The sequence below is a fragment of the Plectropomus leopardus genome, chromosome 3 (assembly GCF_008729295.1).
Source record: "Plectropomus leopardus isolate mb chromosome 3, YSFRI_Pleo_2.0, whole genome shotgun sequence".
NCBI classification, from domain to species: domain Eukaryota; kingdom Metazoa; phylum Chordata; class Actinopteri; order Perciformes; family Serranidae; genus Plectropomus; species Plectropomus leopardus.
Genome location: NC_056465.1, coordinates 26,351,879 through 26,372,187, shown reverse-complemented (window position 1 = coordinate 26,372,187; position 20,309 = coordinate 26,351,879). Strand labels below are relative to the sequence as shown.

The 20,309-nt window shown below is 39.8% G+C and overlaps 1 protein-coding gene across 1 annotated transcript in view; it reads left to right on the top strand.

Annotated features, from left to right (window-relative positions):
* The window catches only part of sema6bb (sema domain, transmembrane domain (TM), and cytoplasmic domain, (semaphorin) 6Bb), a 153,550-nt gene that overhangs the window by 104,118 nt on the left and 29,123 nt on the right, over positions 1 to 20,309 (top strand). Inside the window, exons 11-16 of the mRNA XM_042481817.1 lie at positions 1,386 to 1,517; positions 2,686 to 2,835; positions 4,281 to 4,460; positions 6,965 to 7,105; positions 11,015 to 11,092; positions 15,824 to 15,882. Coding sequence (XP_042337751.1) covers positions 1,386 to 1,517; positions 2,686 to 2,835; positions 4,281 to 4,460; positions 6,965 to 7,105; positions 11,015 to 11,092; positions 15,824 to 15,882 — 740 coding nt within the window. The remainder of the gene's footprint in view (positions 1 to 1,385; positions 1,518 to 2,685; positions 2,836 to 4,280; positions 4,461 to 6,964; positions 7,106 to 11,014; positions 11,093 to 15,823; positions 15,883 to 20,309) is intronic.

Genomic DNA, 20,309 nt, shown 5'->3' with positions numbered 1-20,309 from the left:
GAGACGTCGTATCGTCCACAGATACGCCTGCAGCTCCGCCACGCTGGCCGAGGTTGAGTCGTATCCCTGCCTATGAATGATAAGTACTGAGGGAGACGGCGTGACCTGATCAAATGGCACATCAGGAGAGCACGGCTCCCTGCTGCAACCCAAATCCAACCTGCGGGCGCTGCCTTCCCAAACAAACCCTTCAGTGGCTTTTAAAGGGGCACCCAACAGAAACGCCGCTCAGAATAACGAGGGCAGGCTGCACAGGCCCTCAAATCACCAGTCAGACATTTATTTTATAAGAAAGAGAGATAAAAAGAAACAGAAACAGACCGGGGATGTGTGGGATTTTTGTAGCAGCAGGTTGCAGGTGACTCAGTCTCTCAGGCTTTTTCATTGCATGTGTATCGCTAAGGTATTAACACTTAGTCACAAGCTCTCACACCACGCACACCATTAGTCATTGACAAGGACACATTCAGAGCAGAGAGTTGAGTCTCGGAGCATGAAGCATGGGATGTTTTTTTTAAAACTTATTTCTTATCTCACCCTGACACTGCTCTCTTTATTTCTCTGTCTCTGTAGTGCATTCGCTAGCCAAAACACAAAAAATGTAACATCAGGCTCAGTGGAGAGATAGTGTTACTTTGTGTAAATGTGTCTCTATTTGCTGTGTGTGTGTGTGTGTGTGTGTGTGTGTGTGTGTGTGTGTGTGTGGGCTCTGGATACCTTCTGGAGCAGATGTTGTGTTCCCTGTTGCAGGGTTCATGAGTAGTTAAGCAGGCTCCAAGGTGCACCGGGCTTTTTACTGGGAAGCGTTGCTGGGTTTATGAGAACACACACACACACACACACACACACACACACACACACACACACACACACACACACACTTTTAGTGAAAGGCAAAATATTCAGTGACTCATTTCCTATTTCATTTTATATTCCAGGAATTCCAGCCAAGATCTTTTCATGTGTCTAATCTAGCTATTGCATCCGCTGCATATCTATTCTTCGCCCACGGAGTTGACAGCGTCTATCTTATCCAGTTCTTTCTTTCCGTCTCAGTAACAATTTCCTTTGTGTTCAAGTTTTGAACGTCAAAATACGAACAGCCCAAATCCAATTTGTCATTTTCTCTGGAAGCCTGTCCCTTTCTCACACTCACAATTGACTTTCTACATTTTAACTTCTTTCCTTTTTCACGTTTCACAGTCTATTTTTCAGCCCAGGTATTATGTACCTTGTCTTTTTCTTATTGCGACACTTATTCTCTTTGCACCCCTGTCGTAAAGCAAAGCCCACTTGACAGAGGGCTGACAGTCATTTTGTGTTGGTTCGAAGTGTTTTATCAATTGACGGTCTCTGTCTCAATCTGCCTCTGTCTCTCTCCGTAGCATCCCAGGTTCGGCGGTGTGTGCCTTCGACATGGAGCAGCTGGCTGCTGTATTTGAAGGGAGATTCAAGGAGCAGAAATCACCAGAGTCTATTTGGACGCCTGTACCAGATGAAGTCATCCCGAAGCCAAGGTGCAGATGGCTGTAATCAATTCATGCACCTGTGTTCACGCTGTTATCAGAGGACTGTAGGAAGAAAACTATATTATGAGAAACCAGTATTCAATTCAGTCCTAGCACTGTTCTATAAAGGTGTGTTTCAGAGGTTTGTTGTTCAAGGGCATTTTTTAAAAGTTTTAATTGCAAGGTGAAACAAGTTGATTATGAACTAGGGCTGTCAAATGATTACTTTTTTTAAATTGCAGAATTTCAATAGTTAATCACGATTTATCGCACTTTTTAGTCACATGTTCACAGTTCTATGTCTTTGCATTTCAAAACAGTTTTGTAGTCCATAGTGACAAGCAATTCTTACCAGATTGTCTTGATTAAGCATCAAAAGACAGCAAAAAAACTGCATGGGAATAGCATAAAGGGGGCATGTTTGTAAATGGGAGACTCATGAGTAACAAAGAACACATTTTCATTTGGATATCTTGAGGTCAGAGGTCAAGGGACCCCTGTGAAATGACCATGCTGTGCTCAGCCTGGTACAGCCTCTTGAAGACACGAATGTTAGCCATCAATTTATGCGATTTAAAAAAAAAAAAAAAAAAAGGTGTAATGTATGGACCTCAATTGCATCGCTGACAGCCCTGTTATGAACACATGTAATTCAGTTCAATTCAAACAACTTTATTAATCCCACTACGGGGCAATTAGTTAAGCGCAGCATATTATATTAAAACTATAAAACAAATACCTACACAAAAACACACATATCAGCATTTTTTAAGATACAACCAGGCAAGTGCGCAAGGAGCCGATGAACCAGGATAAAAATAAAGTGCATACAGTACAAAATAAGCCACACCGCGTACAGGTGTTATGGAGAATGCAGAGAGATGCTGCCCATAACATTACAGCCTGTAGAAACCAATAAACTGTATATTGTTCTTTGCCAATAAAGACATGTCTTGACCTCATGCAACGATCCCATCACTTGTGAAAATACATCAAAAATGAGATTCTTTTGACTAAATCAAATCAGTCTCCTGTTGAAAAAGTGTCTGAATACGAAACACTCAGACAGTCTAGACTGCTTGATTATTTAAATATATCTTTGCTGAGTAGTTACCAAAGAGGATGCCGCTTTTCCTTTGTACAGTCTGCTTAACGCGCTGAAACTTTTCGTCCCCAGACCCGGTGGCTGTGCTGTTCAAGGTTCCAGGTTCAATTCCTCAAACTCGTTCCCTGATGAGATGCTCAACTTTGTCAAGACCCACCCTCTGATGGATGAGGCTGTCCCATCACTCGGACAAAGACCCTGGATTGTCAGAACCATGGTCAGGTGAGACTGAACTCAGACAGGCAGTCAAACACCTTCACCAGCGATATTAGAAGGATTTTAAATTAACATATCTGACAAGTAGACAGATTTGCAAAATGTCAATTTGTTTTACCTGAGATATTACATGCACCTTTAGTATAATAAAGGTTTTTAGTGGTTATTTTTAGGATTCTCAAAGTTAGGTAAAGTTTGTGGTCCTAATATAAATTTAATGTTGTAAAAGTTGGAAGTCACTTGAAGCATGAAACAGGATATATTTGTAGGATTATATTATATTTATCTTTAACATTTAACAGAAACTATGACCATATCTGAACTATGATGCTCCGTATGCCAACCATCCACTCTGACTACCTCCATTTCTCTTCCATTCAGCACTAAAACTTCTTGCACTCAAACAAATGTTACCATTGCAGATATTCCAGGCAACAATTATCTTTCCAAGACATATTTCGCAAAAAAAAAATTGTATTATAGAAGCATAATTTGAATATAAAAAAAGATGATTTTTTGGAGAGTTTTAATTGTCAAACTGTGCAAGCTGGGACGTCTGCTGATATGCTAATTGGGTGTTTTATTTATTTATTTATTTATATGTTTTTGCTGAATTAAGGTCCCATCGGTGACAGAGAAAGGGGAGGAACTTTGCCTCTCTATTAGTTCTTAGAGGGTCTGAGAATGAAAACTAAAAATTTTAAGTAAATCTAACTTGAAGTAAAACTTTATTTCTACTTTAACTTAATGATCAAATATAAGTTGAACCCACTAAACCCGTGTATGATGTTTTACCGTGTACTGAAGGAAACAGGATTGCAAACACACACAGTCTGTCTGTTTGGGTTGCGGACTCCCTCTGTTGAAGTTAAACAGTTTGGGTGTTGAAGCCTGTGGTAGCAGGCAAGCAGCTGTAGCACATCAAGTCTCACATAAATGCATGCATGCCTCTCTCTATCTCTCTCTCTATCCACTCTTCACCATATGTAGTCCCGCTGCCGACCAGCCACCAGGGGATTATGGGGACTGGATGTATGTGGAATATTAAACAGCCGGCACAACATGGCTTCTATTCTCAGCTATTGACTTATACACAGAGGACTGTGTGTAGTTCAGCAACACTGTGCCATTGTTCCAAGACGGGCCCATTTACTTGACTGATATTATTAATGACTGAACGTCTGCCATAATTAGTTTATTATGCAAATTTGACGAGCGGTTTCTTCTCTGTGGAATTCATTTCATTTTGCAGTGACTCGAGAGAAAATGGCATATTATGATTTAAATTCACAAGAGTCTGTATTTTACACCTAAACCAATCAGCTGTAATGCACTTAAATCATAAATTTGCCTCAGAGAGCTACTTGACCAAGCTTTTAACTTTTATGGGAGAAAAGACCCAAACGAGCCACACTGCTCTGTGGCATTAATGCATCGCACTGTCTCTCCAGGTACCAGCTGAATAAGATTGTGGTGGACACAGAAGCAGGGCCTTATAGAAACCGGACCGTCCTGTTCCTCGGGTCGAGCAGAGGGACCATCCTCAAGTTCCTCATCATGCCCAACCAGGACAACACCGTCACCAACAGCAACATCTTTCTGGAGGAACTGGAGGGATTCAACCCTGATAAGTAAGATGTTAAAGTTAACAGAAATGGACGTATATTTCGAACGTTTGAAACAATAGTTTGACATTTTTGGAAATAGGTTTATTACTTTTTTTTCCATAATTGGAAACAAGCATTCACCTAAACTGAAGATAGTTTTTCTAAACACTGAACACAGCAGCACACCAACATCACACAACTAGACAAATATTGTAGTTAATTTTCTGCTCAAAACCACATTTTGTTTATTGAATACTAACTCTACATTTCAAAATGCAAAACTAGCTAATAAAAACACTGCAAATATGACTCAATGTAAAATCAGTCAAACACTAGATTATGATTTCAGTAAAAGAGTGATATAGTCACCATATACCATACCGTATATTTCCCCCTGTTTCAAGTCTTTATGCTAAGCTAAGCTAACTGGCAGCTAAAGTTAGCACTTAAATTTACTGTACAGACATGTCAATGTCTCTCATCAGTCTCTCAAATGAGCGGGACAATCCTGCACGGTTCGAGAGCTTGATGTGAAATAGCTCCAGACTCTAAGCAGAGGAGGTGAGGAAAGGGTTAAATGACATCTGGGGTTTCTGTATACACAGCGAGGGGAGCTGGTGGTGTGATACGCCTCGAAAAAGAGTTGCAAGGGGGGGAAAAAGAAAGGCATGACATGTCCTCGAAACATGACGTGTCCTGAATTATGCAGAGAGCCTCACCTATTCTTCGAGAGACACACATAATTGTGCGGGAGCTGAGACGATGCAACCCCATGCAGAGCATACAAATAGGGCAGACAGGAAAGAATAGGATTAGAGGCTAATATTCATTATCAGGAAATCTGAACATCTTCTAATGATGTAGAGAACGGCATAGGGGGAGAAAACATCAGAAAGTAATGAAATAATGATAAAATCACATTATCCTTAATCTTGACCAAAATTACATACTGTCAGGAAAAATGACCCCTTATCTCCAGTCTGAAGCGAAATCATATTTAATATCTGGATCGTCACAAAAGATTGGAGTGGGCTTCTTGTCCTTTTCTAATTAGCATTTTGCATGAGGCAGGCAGCTTTGAGGTTTCATTGGATGCCCACCACTACGTAATGAACACTGATGCCTTTTCAGTCTTTGTGTTTTGCTTTTGTTCTCTCTGGAGATGCAATGTTCCACATGGTGGATGGCTGCAGGGTGGAGGGGAGGGGAGAAGATTGTCACACAGATGCAGGCAGATTTGGCTGGTGATTATCTCTCACCGAGGCTAATTAGAGGCATTTTAAAAAGAAAGAGCGTGTTTCTAAACACCACCTTTCTGTTGTAACTATGCTCCCCGATACATACACCATTTTTCTCTGCAATAAGTAGCAAACAGGATTATTTCTCAAACCAACCGGCAGGAAACACACTTTCTCGCAAGTCCAATCTACTTGCCCTGTTCTTATTTACTCATCAATGTCATTCTTTCGTCAACCCCTCCAAAAAATGCCCACCAATTTGTGTCCTAGCTTATTTGTTCTGCTTCAGACTTGAGGGATAGCGATGGCAAGTGATATGAAGGGACCGTGTGATGAATGAGCTGGTGTGGACTGGAGGCAGTGTGTGAGGAATAATTTGGTGTGCATGGTGAGCCCACCAGGAGGTCAGTGACAGTCCGGCTATCACAGCAGGCTCCTAGCTAATCAGGAGACTGAGCGCAGCCACATCAGTTTTCTTTTTTCCCATCTATGCTCCAGGCCAGGCCACCCCCAACCTCACCTTACATACACAGACAAAGAGATGCCTTCTGCTCTGTAATAAACCCCAGGGAACACAGGAGCAGGGTCACTAACACAGTCATCTTTTAGGAAGTCACTGCCTTGTGATTGGTCAGATGCTGAAATGAACCAAGAAACCAAAGAGATTCAACTCCATTGGAGACTGTTTTTTTCTCCCCGCCATCTGAGCTTGCTTCTGTCTCTTGTATTTTCCTTTCTTGTCTTTGTTTCTTCGCCTTTTTCCTGTATTTGTTGGTTGTTTTTTCTATGTTTTGGTTTCCACTACATTGCTCCCTCTCTCTCTCTGTTTTCCGTGATATTGGCTGTGAGGAATGACTCACAGCTTGGCCTTAGCAGAATGATAGATTCTTCTTAATGACTGTGGGTCCGCTGCAATGTTATTACCATAAACCATCCAAGATACAACTGACGCATGAGTGCACATGTGCATAAAAAGGTATAAATCTGCTGCAAGGAAGCAGGTCGCTGCCGGCGATCGTAGCTGTAAGTGCCAATTAGAAGCGATTCAGCTCCTGGCTGCTTTGTTTTTTTGATGGCCAGCCAACCTCTTGAACTCTGACAATCAGCACAGTGCATATTTGGATTGACACCGTAACATCTGGCTGCACTGGTACCTCTAATCTTTTACAGTTTTATAACGGTTTATTTATAGAGCTGTTTATGTTTGGTTGTTTGAGTCAAGAGGAACATTTTTTTGGTCTTGTAGTTCAAATTGCCTAATGCATTTGTTTGGTTTTGTGTGTGTTGCAGGTGTGCTGAAGACTCTCTGCAGGCCAGGCAGCTGTTGTCACTGACTCTGGACCGGGCGAGCCACACTCTCCTCCTCGCCTTCCCCTCCTGTGTGGTCCGAGTACCAGTGGCACGATGCCAGCTCTACTCCCGATGCATGAAGTAAGTCCGCACTACTTCACAGTGTACGTACAGGGCAGCAGGGCAGCATAATAAGAAGTTAAGGTGACCGATCCAGAACCATCTGGCCTTCACAACTGTCCTTGAGCACGACACTGTGAACCTCTGCCAACTCCAGAGCTGCTGCTGTAGCTGACCTGAATTTTTCTGCAATAATAACCATAATACAACTTAATAACAACTGTCACTGTGCCCTTGAGCAAGGTGATAATCTTTTAACTGCTGCATTATATTGAAATGAGTCAAAATGCAATAAAGTGCGCCAGTAAAGTAGAAGAAAATCTAATAAAGGCTGTTAGTGTTATACTTTACTGTTAAGTATAATGCTAGATTATTACATTTGCATGCAATTTTAACTTTATCATAGATTTTCTGTTATTCTAACAGATAATGATTAAAAAAAAGTTTACTGACAGAGTAATACTGTACAAATTTAAATGGTCAATACAGTATAATCAGTATTAAAATTAACAATACATATCCAAATTTACGATGCCAAGGGTCAGAGCGCCCGGGCTGCCGGTGCCTGCTGCCCAGCACACAGCGAACCCACCCTGAATTCCTGTCCCTGTGGGTGGTGGCAGCTCCATGTAGTTTTTTCGGGCTGAGCCCAACAGGGCCCCATTGGCAAAGGCCCGGCCCCCAGATGCTCGCTGGCTGAGGTCATGCGGCAAATAAAAACAAAACAGAATAATAAAATAGAATAAAAGTGATGACGAATAATGAGTAATGAATAAAAGCAAAAACTAAGATAAATACACAAATCATGGGAAAATTAGTAAATAATCAAATTTACCAACAACTTAATGTTATGTTGCAACATTATCACATAATTTATTTATACATTTTAAAATAGTTTCACATCTGCATAAAACACCAGTTTTTCCAGAAATCAATTCTCCTTCACCGCTCTAAAAGAGTATCTTACACAGCAGGTTGGGCTTTGCAGCCGCTGACAACTACTGTTGTAGAGCAACTAAGAAAATTTGTATCCCAGCTAATAGTCTAATGTTAGCCATTAGCAAAATGGCAGCAATTTGGCAGTGTTTTACACTCAAAAGTCCCACCAGTTAAATGGCAATGTACACACAGTTTCAGTTTTAGAGTGGCGGCACTAGTGTTGTCAAGTTTATCACCAGCAGTCTTATGAAGCTATGCCGTAAAACTGTTCTAGCATTTTTTCACATCCATACAGAGTAGGAAGTATGCAGCTGTTTTTTATTTTGTAACGTAATGCTGTCAGATTGGTACTCAGTGTAGATACACAAGTTCAGGTATCAGAATCACAAAGGACAAAATGGTATTTCTCCACTTATTTTATACAATCAAAACAGTGGGATCTGCATTTGTATTTATCACAGTCCCTGTAACATCCAACATCACAGCAATACTTTTTGTGCAATCTGAACAATGGAATTATTATTTGCTTATATCAGTAAAAAGTAGATAAAAGTGCATGCAGAATAGTTTCAGTAAACAATTTAGGAATATAAAAAAATATATACAGTTCAAAATCTTTAGGGTTTTTGACAATGTATACTGTATTACAAAACATAATATTGTAAAACTTAAGTGTATCTATATTGTTAGACCTGTAGTAAGCATTTTTAAAAATCCATGTGATAGTTGAATAACACCAGTTATAGTACAGTATAAGGCATTAACAGTAGTTAATATGTTAATCATAAATATAGTATTTAATATTGCAGCTAATTAATAACACATTTAAAGAGAGATTATGTTTCATCTCTTCATCCAGCAGTTATGAGATTATCAGAAGCTCCAGTTAAGTCTCTCATTTTGTTATTCTGGCAGTTTGCCAGCATAAATGTGTTTAACTTAAACTCAAGGTGGAGCAGTACCCTGAGTCCACTAATCCTCCATAATTACACATGAAAAATGCATATATTCAAAGCAATCATATTTCACCTGCATACACCCACGCAAGCACCCAAATAAGGATTCGCTCTCCCTTTGCTGGCATACTTACCGAGTCTCGACGCCTGTGGCTATGGCCCGTTAGGCTCCACTGACACACTAACACAAACTGGTACACACACCAGCACATCAGGCGTGCAGTGTGTTCACTGAACCAGGTGAGTCATACAAGCGTGTAATCCAGAGCACATTAGGAGACGCTCACATGCTTTCTACGGTGCGTTTAGTGTGTGAGCCTATGTGTTTAGATGAGAGACTGAGAGCTAATGTTCTGTATGCGAATATACCGTAAGATTTTTTAATCATGCTTCAGCAGCTCCAGGTCTCGTTTTTAACCTTTGAGGAGTGTTTGCGAGTATTTCCTTCCCCTGCAGCTTTTACTCTACATGGTTTCAAATAAATCTTTAATAATTCAACATTTTACAGTCTGCTTTCCAATGCATACAGTCACAGATTGACCTTTTAACTTCATTTAACCCCATGTTATTAAAATGTCATGCTGTGCAGTTACCACCAAGCAGTCCCACTGTATGTCATTAAAGTAGATATTTTTCAAAATGAACCACAGGTATTTAGATTAATTCTTTTTAAGCGTACAGTCATTTCTATTCACGACACCAGTGCGGTATAAATATTATCTTAAAGGAAATTTGTCTTGAGATTGGTAATCCTTCACCATGAACATCTCTGGCTTTGTGTGTTTTTCTCAGAACAGCAAGCTTTTCATTTCAGAAAGTCTCCTCTTGCTGCAATAGTCAAGGACATTCTGACATCTGATATTTAAGAGATGGAGTTGAAATGTATTTCATTCCTGAACCATGTTGTCTTAAGAAAGACAAACTACAAGCAACATGGCAACCTTATCACCAAAAAATATATTCTGGAAATGATGGATGCATTACATTTACAGTGAATAGTAGTGAATACGTTGAAAGGCACCGAAAACTTGGATCATGTTTTAGGTTAAAATACACATTTTCAGGGGCATAACCCTGGCAGGCAATGCAGCTGTCTTTGTAAAAACATACACTTTTTGTTGTTCTCTCCCTGCCGAAAAAAAGTTTTGTGGCTGAAAAGCCAATAGAAACACAGCAATGACTCGCTAAAATATGACCGGTTTTGTTGATTAATGGTCTCAAAGAGAGGTCTGCAGCTTGGCAGCCGTCTCACCTAGGTGACACACCATCCACCATCTCCTCCTCTCTGCTGATTACAGTCAGCTGATATATTTCTTTAGAAATGTTATATGATGCGTATGAGATGCACATATGTAACATATTTGCGGTTTGCAGAGATGTACAATGGTCATATTTTCTTCTGGCAACTGGGCTGAATTGAACTGAACGTGGACATTGTAAAACTGTTGTGCGATGAAGATTTTATGGGTTCTTGCATATAAAAGGTTGATGCTGGACAGCTCCTAAATCCCAGAATGTCTCCAAGTTTCAGGGGGAAATAAATTCTTGAATTTTAAAACCACTTATTAGCTTTAACCAAAACCTTTATCTGCATTTTCATCCTCGGAAAACTGAAAGATGCAATTGGAAACACTGGATAAAGCTGCCATGTTTTATTTATTTAATTATTGGTTTAATTTCTATTTCCAAAGTCAAGAATGAACTTTCACACCTAATTCTAAAAATGACTTTAATTAACTTAACAAGAAAGCATTTGAGAAAAAAAAGAAAAGTTTCTGCTCTTAAATGTGTTTCTAACCTAGCCAGTATTGAAGAGGATAACAAAATATTCAGTGATGAATAAATTTATCAAGCAAGTTTCAAGTCTTAAGAGGTTTGGAAAAATGTGTCAGAGTGGAGGAGTGCCCCTTTAAGCTCTAGTCAACATCAAGCAAATCAGTATTTACCATTTAAGCTGCAGAAATGGGACATTAAAGAGGAATAAAGATTCTTTAGGGTTCAAGCAACTGAGAGATTTTTTGTGAATTCTTTGCAGGAACTGTATCGCCTCCAGGGATCCTTACTGCGGCTGGACCAGAGGAAGCACCTGCTCTTTCCTCAGACCTGGGACCAGGTATGACAACTCTCCATTTGTGTAAACATCCTGGCAACACATAAACTGTCATACAGGATACAGTAGCTGTCATGCATCAACAAACTGACTTTCTGTCTGTCTGGTTTATTTTTTCTTTGGCTTTAAGTCTGTCTGAAGTTTTGCACCTTTCATCTCTCCCTCTTGATCCAACTTTTTTTTTTCATTGTTTTGCTTTGATTTGATTTATTTCTACTTTTATCATCCCTCTCAAGGTTATTTTTCTGACAGCACACCTAGCAGACCACCCGTCGAGACGTCCCATATATTATTTATCTGGTCTGGAAGTCCTTGGTTATATCTGCGACTGCTTGAGCCTCTGAGTAACATCTGTGCCCTCTAAGTAGCCTGTCACACAGTCAGCTCTATGTACATTATTGATTCAAGATGTCTGCTGCCGCTGTTAAACAATACCATGTTCTCTCACTTGTTATCAGGAGGTGGCCACATAACATTGCGTAGGTGTGTGATGGAGCACAGAGGTTTGTTTCTCTGTTGTGTAATGCTGTCTGTGTTATGCAGATGTACCCAGACAGTGTGTTGTCTGGATGTGTGAGGGTATTTCTGTGACCTCTCTCTCCTACTGCTACTGAAACTCGGCGGTGTGTCTTGACAGCTCACCTCCAGTCCTGGCTGCCTCCCTCCAGTGAAATCAAATCTCTCTTTAGTCAGGCTGCTTATTGAATTAGACCTTCAAAACACAGGTGTAGCGCCAGCAGAACAGACAACATGGGCCTTTGGACCACCTCAGGCTGCCTGCTTATACTATTAAAGGCCTCTGTGTTGGTCTTGATTTGATTTACCAAGGGCGGTCAAGTCGGCAATCGATTTTGCATCGAGTTACTGTGGATTTCCTCTTTGTGGACTAATGCAACCTCTCTTTGCAAACTGACGCCAGAGGATAGCACAGCAGTTGACGTTATATAACTTTAGATTGTAATTTGGGCAGTTTCCAAGGGAAATAACTTTTGTGTTCTTTATGGAAATACTTGTGGGTGTTGTACTGGGAGCAAAAATTGTTTTATTGTTGTGTGTGAGAGTGTTTCTGAATGTCCCAGAGTGTTATTATTGTACTGCCAAACAAGGTGATACAAACAAAAAACAAATCTCACCTTCTTTTCCCTCTGCTAGTGAAAATATTGTGGCACAACAACTGTTTATCCATTACTTTTTTACAGTTTAAACTTCTCTGTTCACTTTCAAACTATTCACTCTCTCTTGATTGCAACACATAATGTTAAGGTGTTTAGGTGTTTACCTGAGTTTCTCCACAATCTTTCCACATCCCCTCAAGCAACTGCAGAAGTAACCCCCAGGGTTGACCAAATAAAAACCAAGATTCTGGTACTGAATTACTTATTTTTTTTCCCAAAAATGTCCTCAGAAATGTATTTTAGTGTTCTGTTTGGCTGTAATACGAGAATTTGTGGATGGAAAGTGAGTGCCATACTGTTTCCTTTATTGTAAGAAGAGAGGCTACAAAGAAAACTAAAATTCAGACTGTAAAAGTGCTGATCAAGTATGATTCTGTTACTGTATTGCCTATTTCTTACCTAATATGTTTTTAAAAACATATTTTAGCTTAGGTTTTATCTGGTTTATCTTAATTTGAGATCACTTGATAGCAGCCAGTCACCATATTGTTTCTTGTGTCAAAATGGCCAAGCTTGCATAACGTTATCCACCAGCAGGAGTGTTTATTGTTCCGGTGCAGCACATTGCAGTCTGGTAGTTATAGGGCTTCGAGACAGCTTTAGATACTTTTCAGATAACAATTTTTCATTCCTTTCATGTTCCAGTGATAAACTGAAGGATTTAATGTTCCTTTATGTGTTGAGAAAATTCTCCTCCTTCTTAAGCGAAATAAACTCTTTAAAAACCCTCTTGGATAAGCTGGAAAAGCTGAAAACAGGGCTGTTGACTTTTTCAGAGACAGTTCTCACAGGACAGCCACACTATACAAACACATGATGATTTTTATAGAAAATAATGCAATGCTGAAGATTAAACTACCCAGAAATAAAGGATATAAAATTAGCATAAATATCTGCAGCAGTAAAAGTAACATACATATAAATGCAGCAGTGATATTAATTAAAAAGCATCATGTAGAATCATAAAACACCAGCAGGGACCAATTTTCTTACTTTTTACTTTCAAAATTTTTACTTAATTAAGTTTTTGAATGCAGGACTTGCATGTGTACTGGAGTATTTTCACAGTGTTGTGGTAGTACTTTTACTTAAATAAAGGATATTTCCTCCACTACTGTGTATAAGAAGCCCTGGTTAGGAATCATTGGAAACACTCCGGCATCCAACATGAACACACATATGCTTTTTGCAGTCTTGAATATAGCTACAGTGCACCTGAGAGGAAGTGCAGGAAATAAAAAAATATCACTATGAAAAACTCCCCACAAAAGACATGCACGCACACACAGACCCACAGGCAAAGCTAATGTATACAAAGTAAATGACCCACAGTCCGTGAGAGGCAGCCAACTGAACACAAAACATTATTCTTTATTAAGGTGACAACCCGCTGTTGGTTCACAGTGCACACAGTCTCATTTGTCACAGTGATTTCTAGGCATTAAAAGCACGGATGTTGGCTGCGCTGCTGCCGGAGCCTTTAGTTAATTGCAGAATACAGACTTCTTCTCAGTCACTTGTCCCAATGATGGTTTTTTTGTGCTCTGGTTCTTCAAAGGTTGTTTGTTGGCCAAATAATGATTCTGTGTAACAGAGCTATTTGTGGAACCATGTAGAACTTAAAATGGTTATTAACTTCTGTGAAGATATTTTCTTTCTTTCTTTTATTTAACCCAAAGTGTTGCCAGTGGTTTCGACTGACTCATTAGACCAAAATATCAAGAAAAGTAACACATTTGAAAGATTTTATACATCTTTGATCTGTTATATTAATCCTTATCAACTAGAAAATTTAGTGTTCTAATTTTTCCTTAAATTATTATACTATATTATTATACTTAATTTGATCCCCATCATGTGAATGGAAGCATTCAGTTGTATAAAATGCTACTGGATGCCATGAGCGGCCATACTAAATGTTTTGGTGACATTTGGCATGCAAAAGTGGACCAATCACACATTGCATTAAATGGAAGAATGCAAGTGATAATTAGCTGAGGAAAAAAAATATTTAAAAAGTCTTTTTTTTTTCCAACTCTGGGATTGAATGCAAGTATAATTTGACTGAAGATGTTTCAGTACTATATGATACTGGGTTACTTCGGTTGATACCTTAAGGCTATCATGTACCAATACCCAACCCAAGATAAGATAAACAAGATGTAACATGTGACCTCTTAGAGGTGCTGACTGGCAGATTTTTGTTTATTTTTTTTGTTTTATCTGGACAGAGTCAAGCTAGTTGTTTCCAGTCTGTTTGCAAAGCGAAGCCTACGATCTCCTGGGTCTTCCCTCATACAATACTTAAAGTACAAAGATGACACTGTTGTTGACTTTCACATCTATGGGGTAAAAAACAAATTCTGAAAATGCTGAAGTATTCCTTTTATATGCTTTTTGATGAAAATCTTGATATGAAGGTGGAAAGTATGCTTTGCCAGTATGAATAGCTTTTAAGGCTCAAAATTACTGCTACACTAGTTAACCATGGTCTTTATGTATTTCCCATGATAGAGCCTCAACAATGACCCTTCATTAGGCTGTGCTTCACGTGACATATCACATACAGGTTTGCAGCGGGTCTGGGTTTTGTTCAAATGATTTGGAAAATGCATTACATTATTTAATGATGATTAAGATGTTGGTGTTATATCACTAAGTCATATGTGACCCCCACATATCCATCACTGTAAATGTATTTAATTAATTTTATAGGCTTATACATTTGTGTGCTCACACACACACCTACACACACGCTCATAGCCTGTCCTTTGCACCTCGGTGCTGTTTTCCCTGATATGAGTCATGATTAAGAGCAGTTGTGTTTTTTTTGTGAGCACCTGGTCTCTGTGCTGTTCTCATTTCCTCTCTGCCTCCTCGCCTCATCATATGTTTTTGTCCTTTTGAGTTTTCGGTGCTCCCCTGTTGCCTTAGTGGGAAATGAGGTTTAAAGCCTGAGGATAGAGTTTTAGAAACAAGATACGTCATCATCTCTCTATAATCATAGAATATGAGTAAAGTTTGAGGTTTTGTTAAATCTTTACTTTCACAACATGTAAAATTTTCATAAAGGTATAACATGTTTTTCATGAAACTGGCATGATGATCTTATAAAACCTACATATTAACGAGTACAACAGATATTCCTTCCTCTTAATGCTTAAGCACATGAGTTTATATTTACACCACAAATATCTCATGTGGAGACAAGTATGCTGACCCAGAAATATTTGTAATTCAGCACATTAATTAGTTTAATTAATGACCCTGTAAACACAAGTGGTTATCTTTGAATTATAATGGTGATTATTGTAGGGTATTAGGCAGCTCAAGGGCCTCTTGAGTTTTTTCTTTTTTTTCTGACTTTGTCAGAATAAAGATTTCTACAATCAAAGCACAAAAGGAGCTTGTAGAGATATACGCTCCCTTGTAACTTGTCCTCTGCTGTAACATTGAGATAGTTTTCCTGTATCAGAGTGGATCTGTGCTGTGTGTCAGTGGCCGAGTCGCTGCACTGCCATGTCCTCTGATTAATGACTGTGTCTCTTCTCCTCTGCAGACTGCCGTTCGAGCAAGATGTTGAACAGGGGAACGTGGCCCACTTGGGTGACTGTGACGGTAAGAGGAGTGATTCTAAGTCTGGGTGTGTTTGTGTGTGTGTGTGTGTGTGTTTGCCCACAAGTGTTAAAGCTAATAGCTCTCTTGTCTTTGCCCAGATCCTTACATAACGTGTGTATCTTAAGGGTAAACAACAATACAGTAAAAAAGGAGGAAGAGCCTGGAAGTGTCAGTTTATTCAGAGGAAAATCTGCAAATAAACACAGAGACAACTCCCAATCCACCTCAGCGCTCTGTAGTTTCTCACTTTTCCCAAGAGTACCCACCAGGATCCAACAGGAAGACAGTCGGCTAGTCTCGTTTTGTCTCTGAGCTGCCAAGAAAATCCCTGTGTATGTTTTAGCTAACTTTGTTCTCTTTACTGTTTACTCTGCCCTGACTTGTGTACTATCTTTGCTTTGGTCTGGTAGTTTTGTTTCATATACATGTGGCTAATTATATTCCACTCTGGCTTGAATTCCCCTTGATCTTTCCATTTTTTTTCTCCCTTCATATCATTATGAAAATAGAAGTGGTACACAGCAAAGCGAAATCTCTATTCTAGATACACAGAGGTTTTGGATACTCCCATGACACCCCCTCTCTTTGATCTGAGCGCTAATTCCGATGCGTGCAAATTAATCCTTTGCTTCTGAAAGTTCCCCGAGTTCATGTGCCGTGCTCCCTGAGAAGAGAACAGATGAATATTGCATAATCAGAACCCGCCAACAACTCTAATCCTGTTTCAGATGGGCGCTCTGTTTGATGCTGCTCGCTCACTTCAGGTCCTCTGACCGCCAGAGCCACAGGGGGCTACCTCTGTAACTGATGGCTGATGCTCACGTTATGCATGGTGAAGTTAAGCTAGTGATTTGTCTTCATTGAGCACATGTGTGGCCTCTTATAGAACATGTAGGGGGGACATTGTTAAAGCTGTTTGTTCCTGCTGATCTTAAACAGAAACTCATCCTCCAAAGGGGTTATTATATGTAAAACAGATCATGCTGTGTTCTGTTTTTCATTCCTGTGAGTTAGAGCTTGTAAAATAAGACAAACTGGAAGAAAAATCTGAGATATTTCCTCTCCACAAGGGAAATCCACTCCAGCAAATACATACTGTTGTGCAGGAAGCTTGTAATTAAAAATACAACTTCTATGATCATTACTCTACTTCTGTACTACACCAGCGGGTGAGAGATGAACATAATTACTCTCGCTCACTGCTAATGGAGTGTTTTAAAACATCTAGTATTGGATCTTCTTCTTGTACTTGTTATATTTTGACCTCTGGTGCAAGGTCTTTGGGTCAAACAGAGTAATGACACTGATACTGAGGGTGTAGAACGACTTTGCAATCGCTGTGCACTGCAGCTAATCACTGCACTTTTTTTCCCAAAAATGGGTTGTAAGATGTCTACCATCCTTTAAAGAGAGCTACAGTTATTCAGTGTTACACTTCCATAAAGTTGTTAGACTTGGGAGGGAGAGATAAAGATAATGGACGAATCAGAGCATCAGCGATGTTCTGACTTTAGTTCTCAGCCAGTGAAAGCAACCAGTCACTTAACATATTCTCACTTTATCTCATTTCCTGCTTTTTTATGCACCTGCAGCCTCTGAGCGTCACGGCACTTAGTCTGGGTGACTTCTCACTAATTTAAATTCACTCAGCAATATGAACGTCTTATATTCAAACAACTATTGCAGGTCATGGTGAGTCACTCATATCCATCAGCTCACTTGTTTCTTTTGTTTCACTAAACAAAAGATCATAGAAATCCAATTCAAAGGACAATGATGAGGGGGAAAAAAACTAATTGATGCTAATTTTGTATTCCCCCGAGATCACACACAGATCATCACACACTGGACAAAATCTATTTTCTTCTCTGAATGCAGCGTACTGACCCATTTCAGTATGATGAGGCAGTACACCAGCTCATATCTGAGCACAAATGATTGTTTTCTTACTGTAAATTATATCATCAAAATACAATTTTGTTACAATTGTCTGTAAAATAATTATGATAACTGCACAAAGTGGAAAAAGATAAGTGACGCCGCTCCCCTTTATGACATTTTGGTGTCATTTCATGAAATGGTTCCCTTGCGGTGGCTGAATGACATGAATCTGGTTGAATTGGTCTCCTTGTCACTAACAGTGGAGTTATTTTTGCTGATGCTAATGCTACATCAACAAGTTCTTGTTACACTCCCAACCTGCATTTAGTAACATAGGATTTGACTTTTGCACCTCTGCGTGTTGTGTCATCTTCTGACTCAGTTTGTTTTGTCTTCATGTTGGCCTTTTAGAGCCAGGCCAACAATCTTGTCAACACATTCACAGTCCCAACTTGTACAAAAGTTTGGTCAGTGACTCTACATGTCAAAATAATGTAATATCATGTCATCGTTCATACCTTCACTTGCATAGTTTGCTACACGTATTAGCACACTTTATTGTTATTCAAATACATTGATTGACTTTTGGTTGAACACAGGAATAGAATTATGGTGTCCTGGGTGGAGTTTGTCCTGAGTCTGGAGTTTGTTTTGACCCGTCCACCTCCACGCTCACACATTATGCTGACTTCCTCGCTCTTTCCTACATTTCCCATAAGGCAGCTTGATAGAAGATGTAACAAAAGACATCAGAAAACTGTTTCCCAAGCTCTGTAGTTTTTACTATAATTAGTAAATTGACTCAGACATGTAAAAAAATCTGTGCAGTGCCCCTTTAAACTGCCGACAAATGTGAAGCATTTGTCATCTCAGTTGCACAGAGATGAAAGTGCGCAGCGCCCTGATGGCTGCTGCTCCTCTTGGACCGGTGTCAGACAGAGATGTACCGTCCTGCTCCCTGGCCTTGCCTATGAGGAATTTCTGAGCTCTGAGGCATGTTTGCTCCCGCGCCTGATCCAGTCATGAAATATGCCCGGGCTGAACTCTGTTGACGGAGGTGAGCTCTGTTGTCTCTGGATGAACGAGAGAGCTGCCGGGTTGGCATGGCAGGAATGTGAGGCAGCATCTATCTGACGCCTGCCACCAACACTTAGACAGCACTTTGTCTCAGATGTTGTGATGAACTCAGTGCCACGGCCTTTCTTTTCATCATATCTTTCTTTTATTTGACACTTTCATTGTCTCTGATATGGATGCTTTCCTCAGTGTTTAGTCAAAGCTGAGTCCATCTTTCTTTGTCTTCCTGTAAGACAACAGTTCGTCCAGCCATCTGTAAACTCAATATTCAGTTAGACGGAGACAAAGAGGCGCAGCTTCAATGAGCTTGTTATGACAAACTGTCACTGACACCGTTAAGACTTTGAAAACTGCCTCTCTGTATGTGTCTGTCTGCATCTTTCCCAATGTTTCTCTCCATGTGCCTCATCCTTCAGGTACGCAGGACACATAGTGTACATCTGTGTACTTACAAACACACACAGATGCTCAGGCACACCAACACCAACTCTTCAGGGACTTGGATTGGTGGATTCGACAGAAGGCTTTGGGCTGCTGAATATTTCATATCTCTATATTGGACTCATTCCACCTGTCTGTGTCTTGACCCAGCAGATGGAAGGTGAGATATGGTCTGGCCTATCCATCTCTCTTTGGGGAAATTCAGCAATCTCATTTTCACCCTCCCTTTGCTTATTTCTTTCCTCCAAGAGGAGTCTCTTTGTGCAGCTGCGTGTCAAAAAAAAAAAAAAATCCCTCTCTGGCCTCCAGTCCTGATCAAAGTTCACACTGTCTGCAACAGTTAGTAATCCTAAAAACAGCTTTTTTAATGTGGTGAGGCTTGAGGTAACAGGAAAGGTTAAAGGCCCACATCAATCGGTGGTTTCCAACCTGTGGGTCAGGTTGACTTAGCAGGTCACAAGATGAATCAGAAGGGTTCACAAGATTATTAATATGGCAGGAAAGAGAAAAAAAACATTGTTCCTCCGCATTTTTTTTCTTCCTTTTTTCTCATTATACATCTTCTGGTAGCTATATTTAGACATATTTTCAAATCATTTTGTGGGAAAAAAATGTTTAGTAAACCATAGAAAGTCTTTCTTTCAAGCTCTGTGCTGACAAAATTTCGAAAGTTGGGCTTCTTTGATGAAGCAGGTGGTACTTTGTGGTTAGCCATCATTGCATCAAGTCGGCAAAGGGGTAAAATTAGCACATCTACCCTTATCCAATCAGAGCTGGAACTAATAAATACCTTCGATTACTGCAAGGTTACTTGTTCAGGGGTGAATTCAAATTGTAACCTTTCCCCTTAAATACAAATGCCAGATGTTAGTGAGTGTTTAAGTGTACCATGAGAAACGTCTTGATAAAATAATCAAAAGGGATTGCAGAGATGAATTTTATGTGTGGGAATTTTCCATTGTTTGCTCTGAGTAAATAAATACAAACATTAAGGAGCTGAAATCAATGTATCCATCTTTATTCAATGC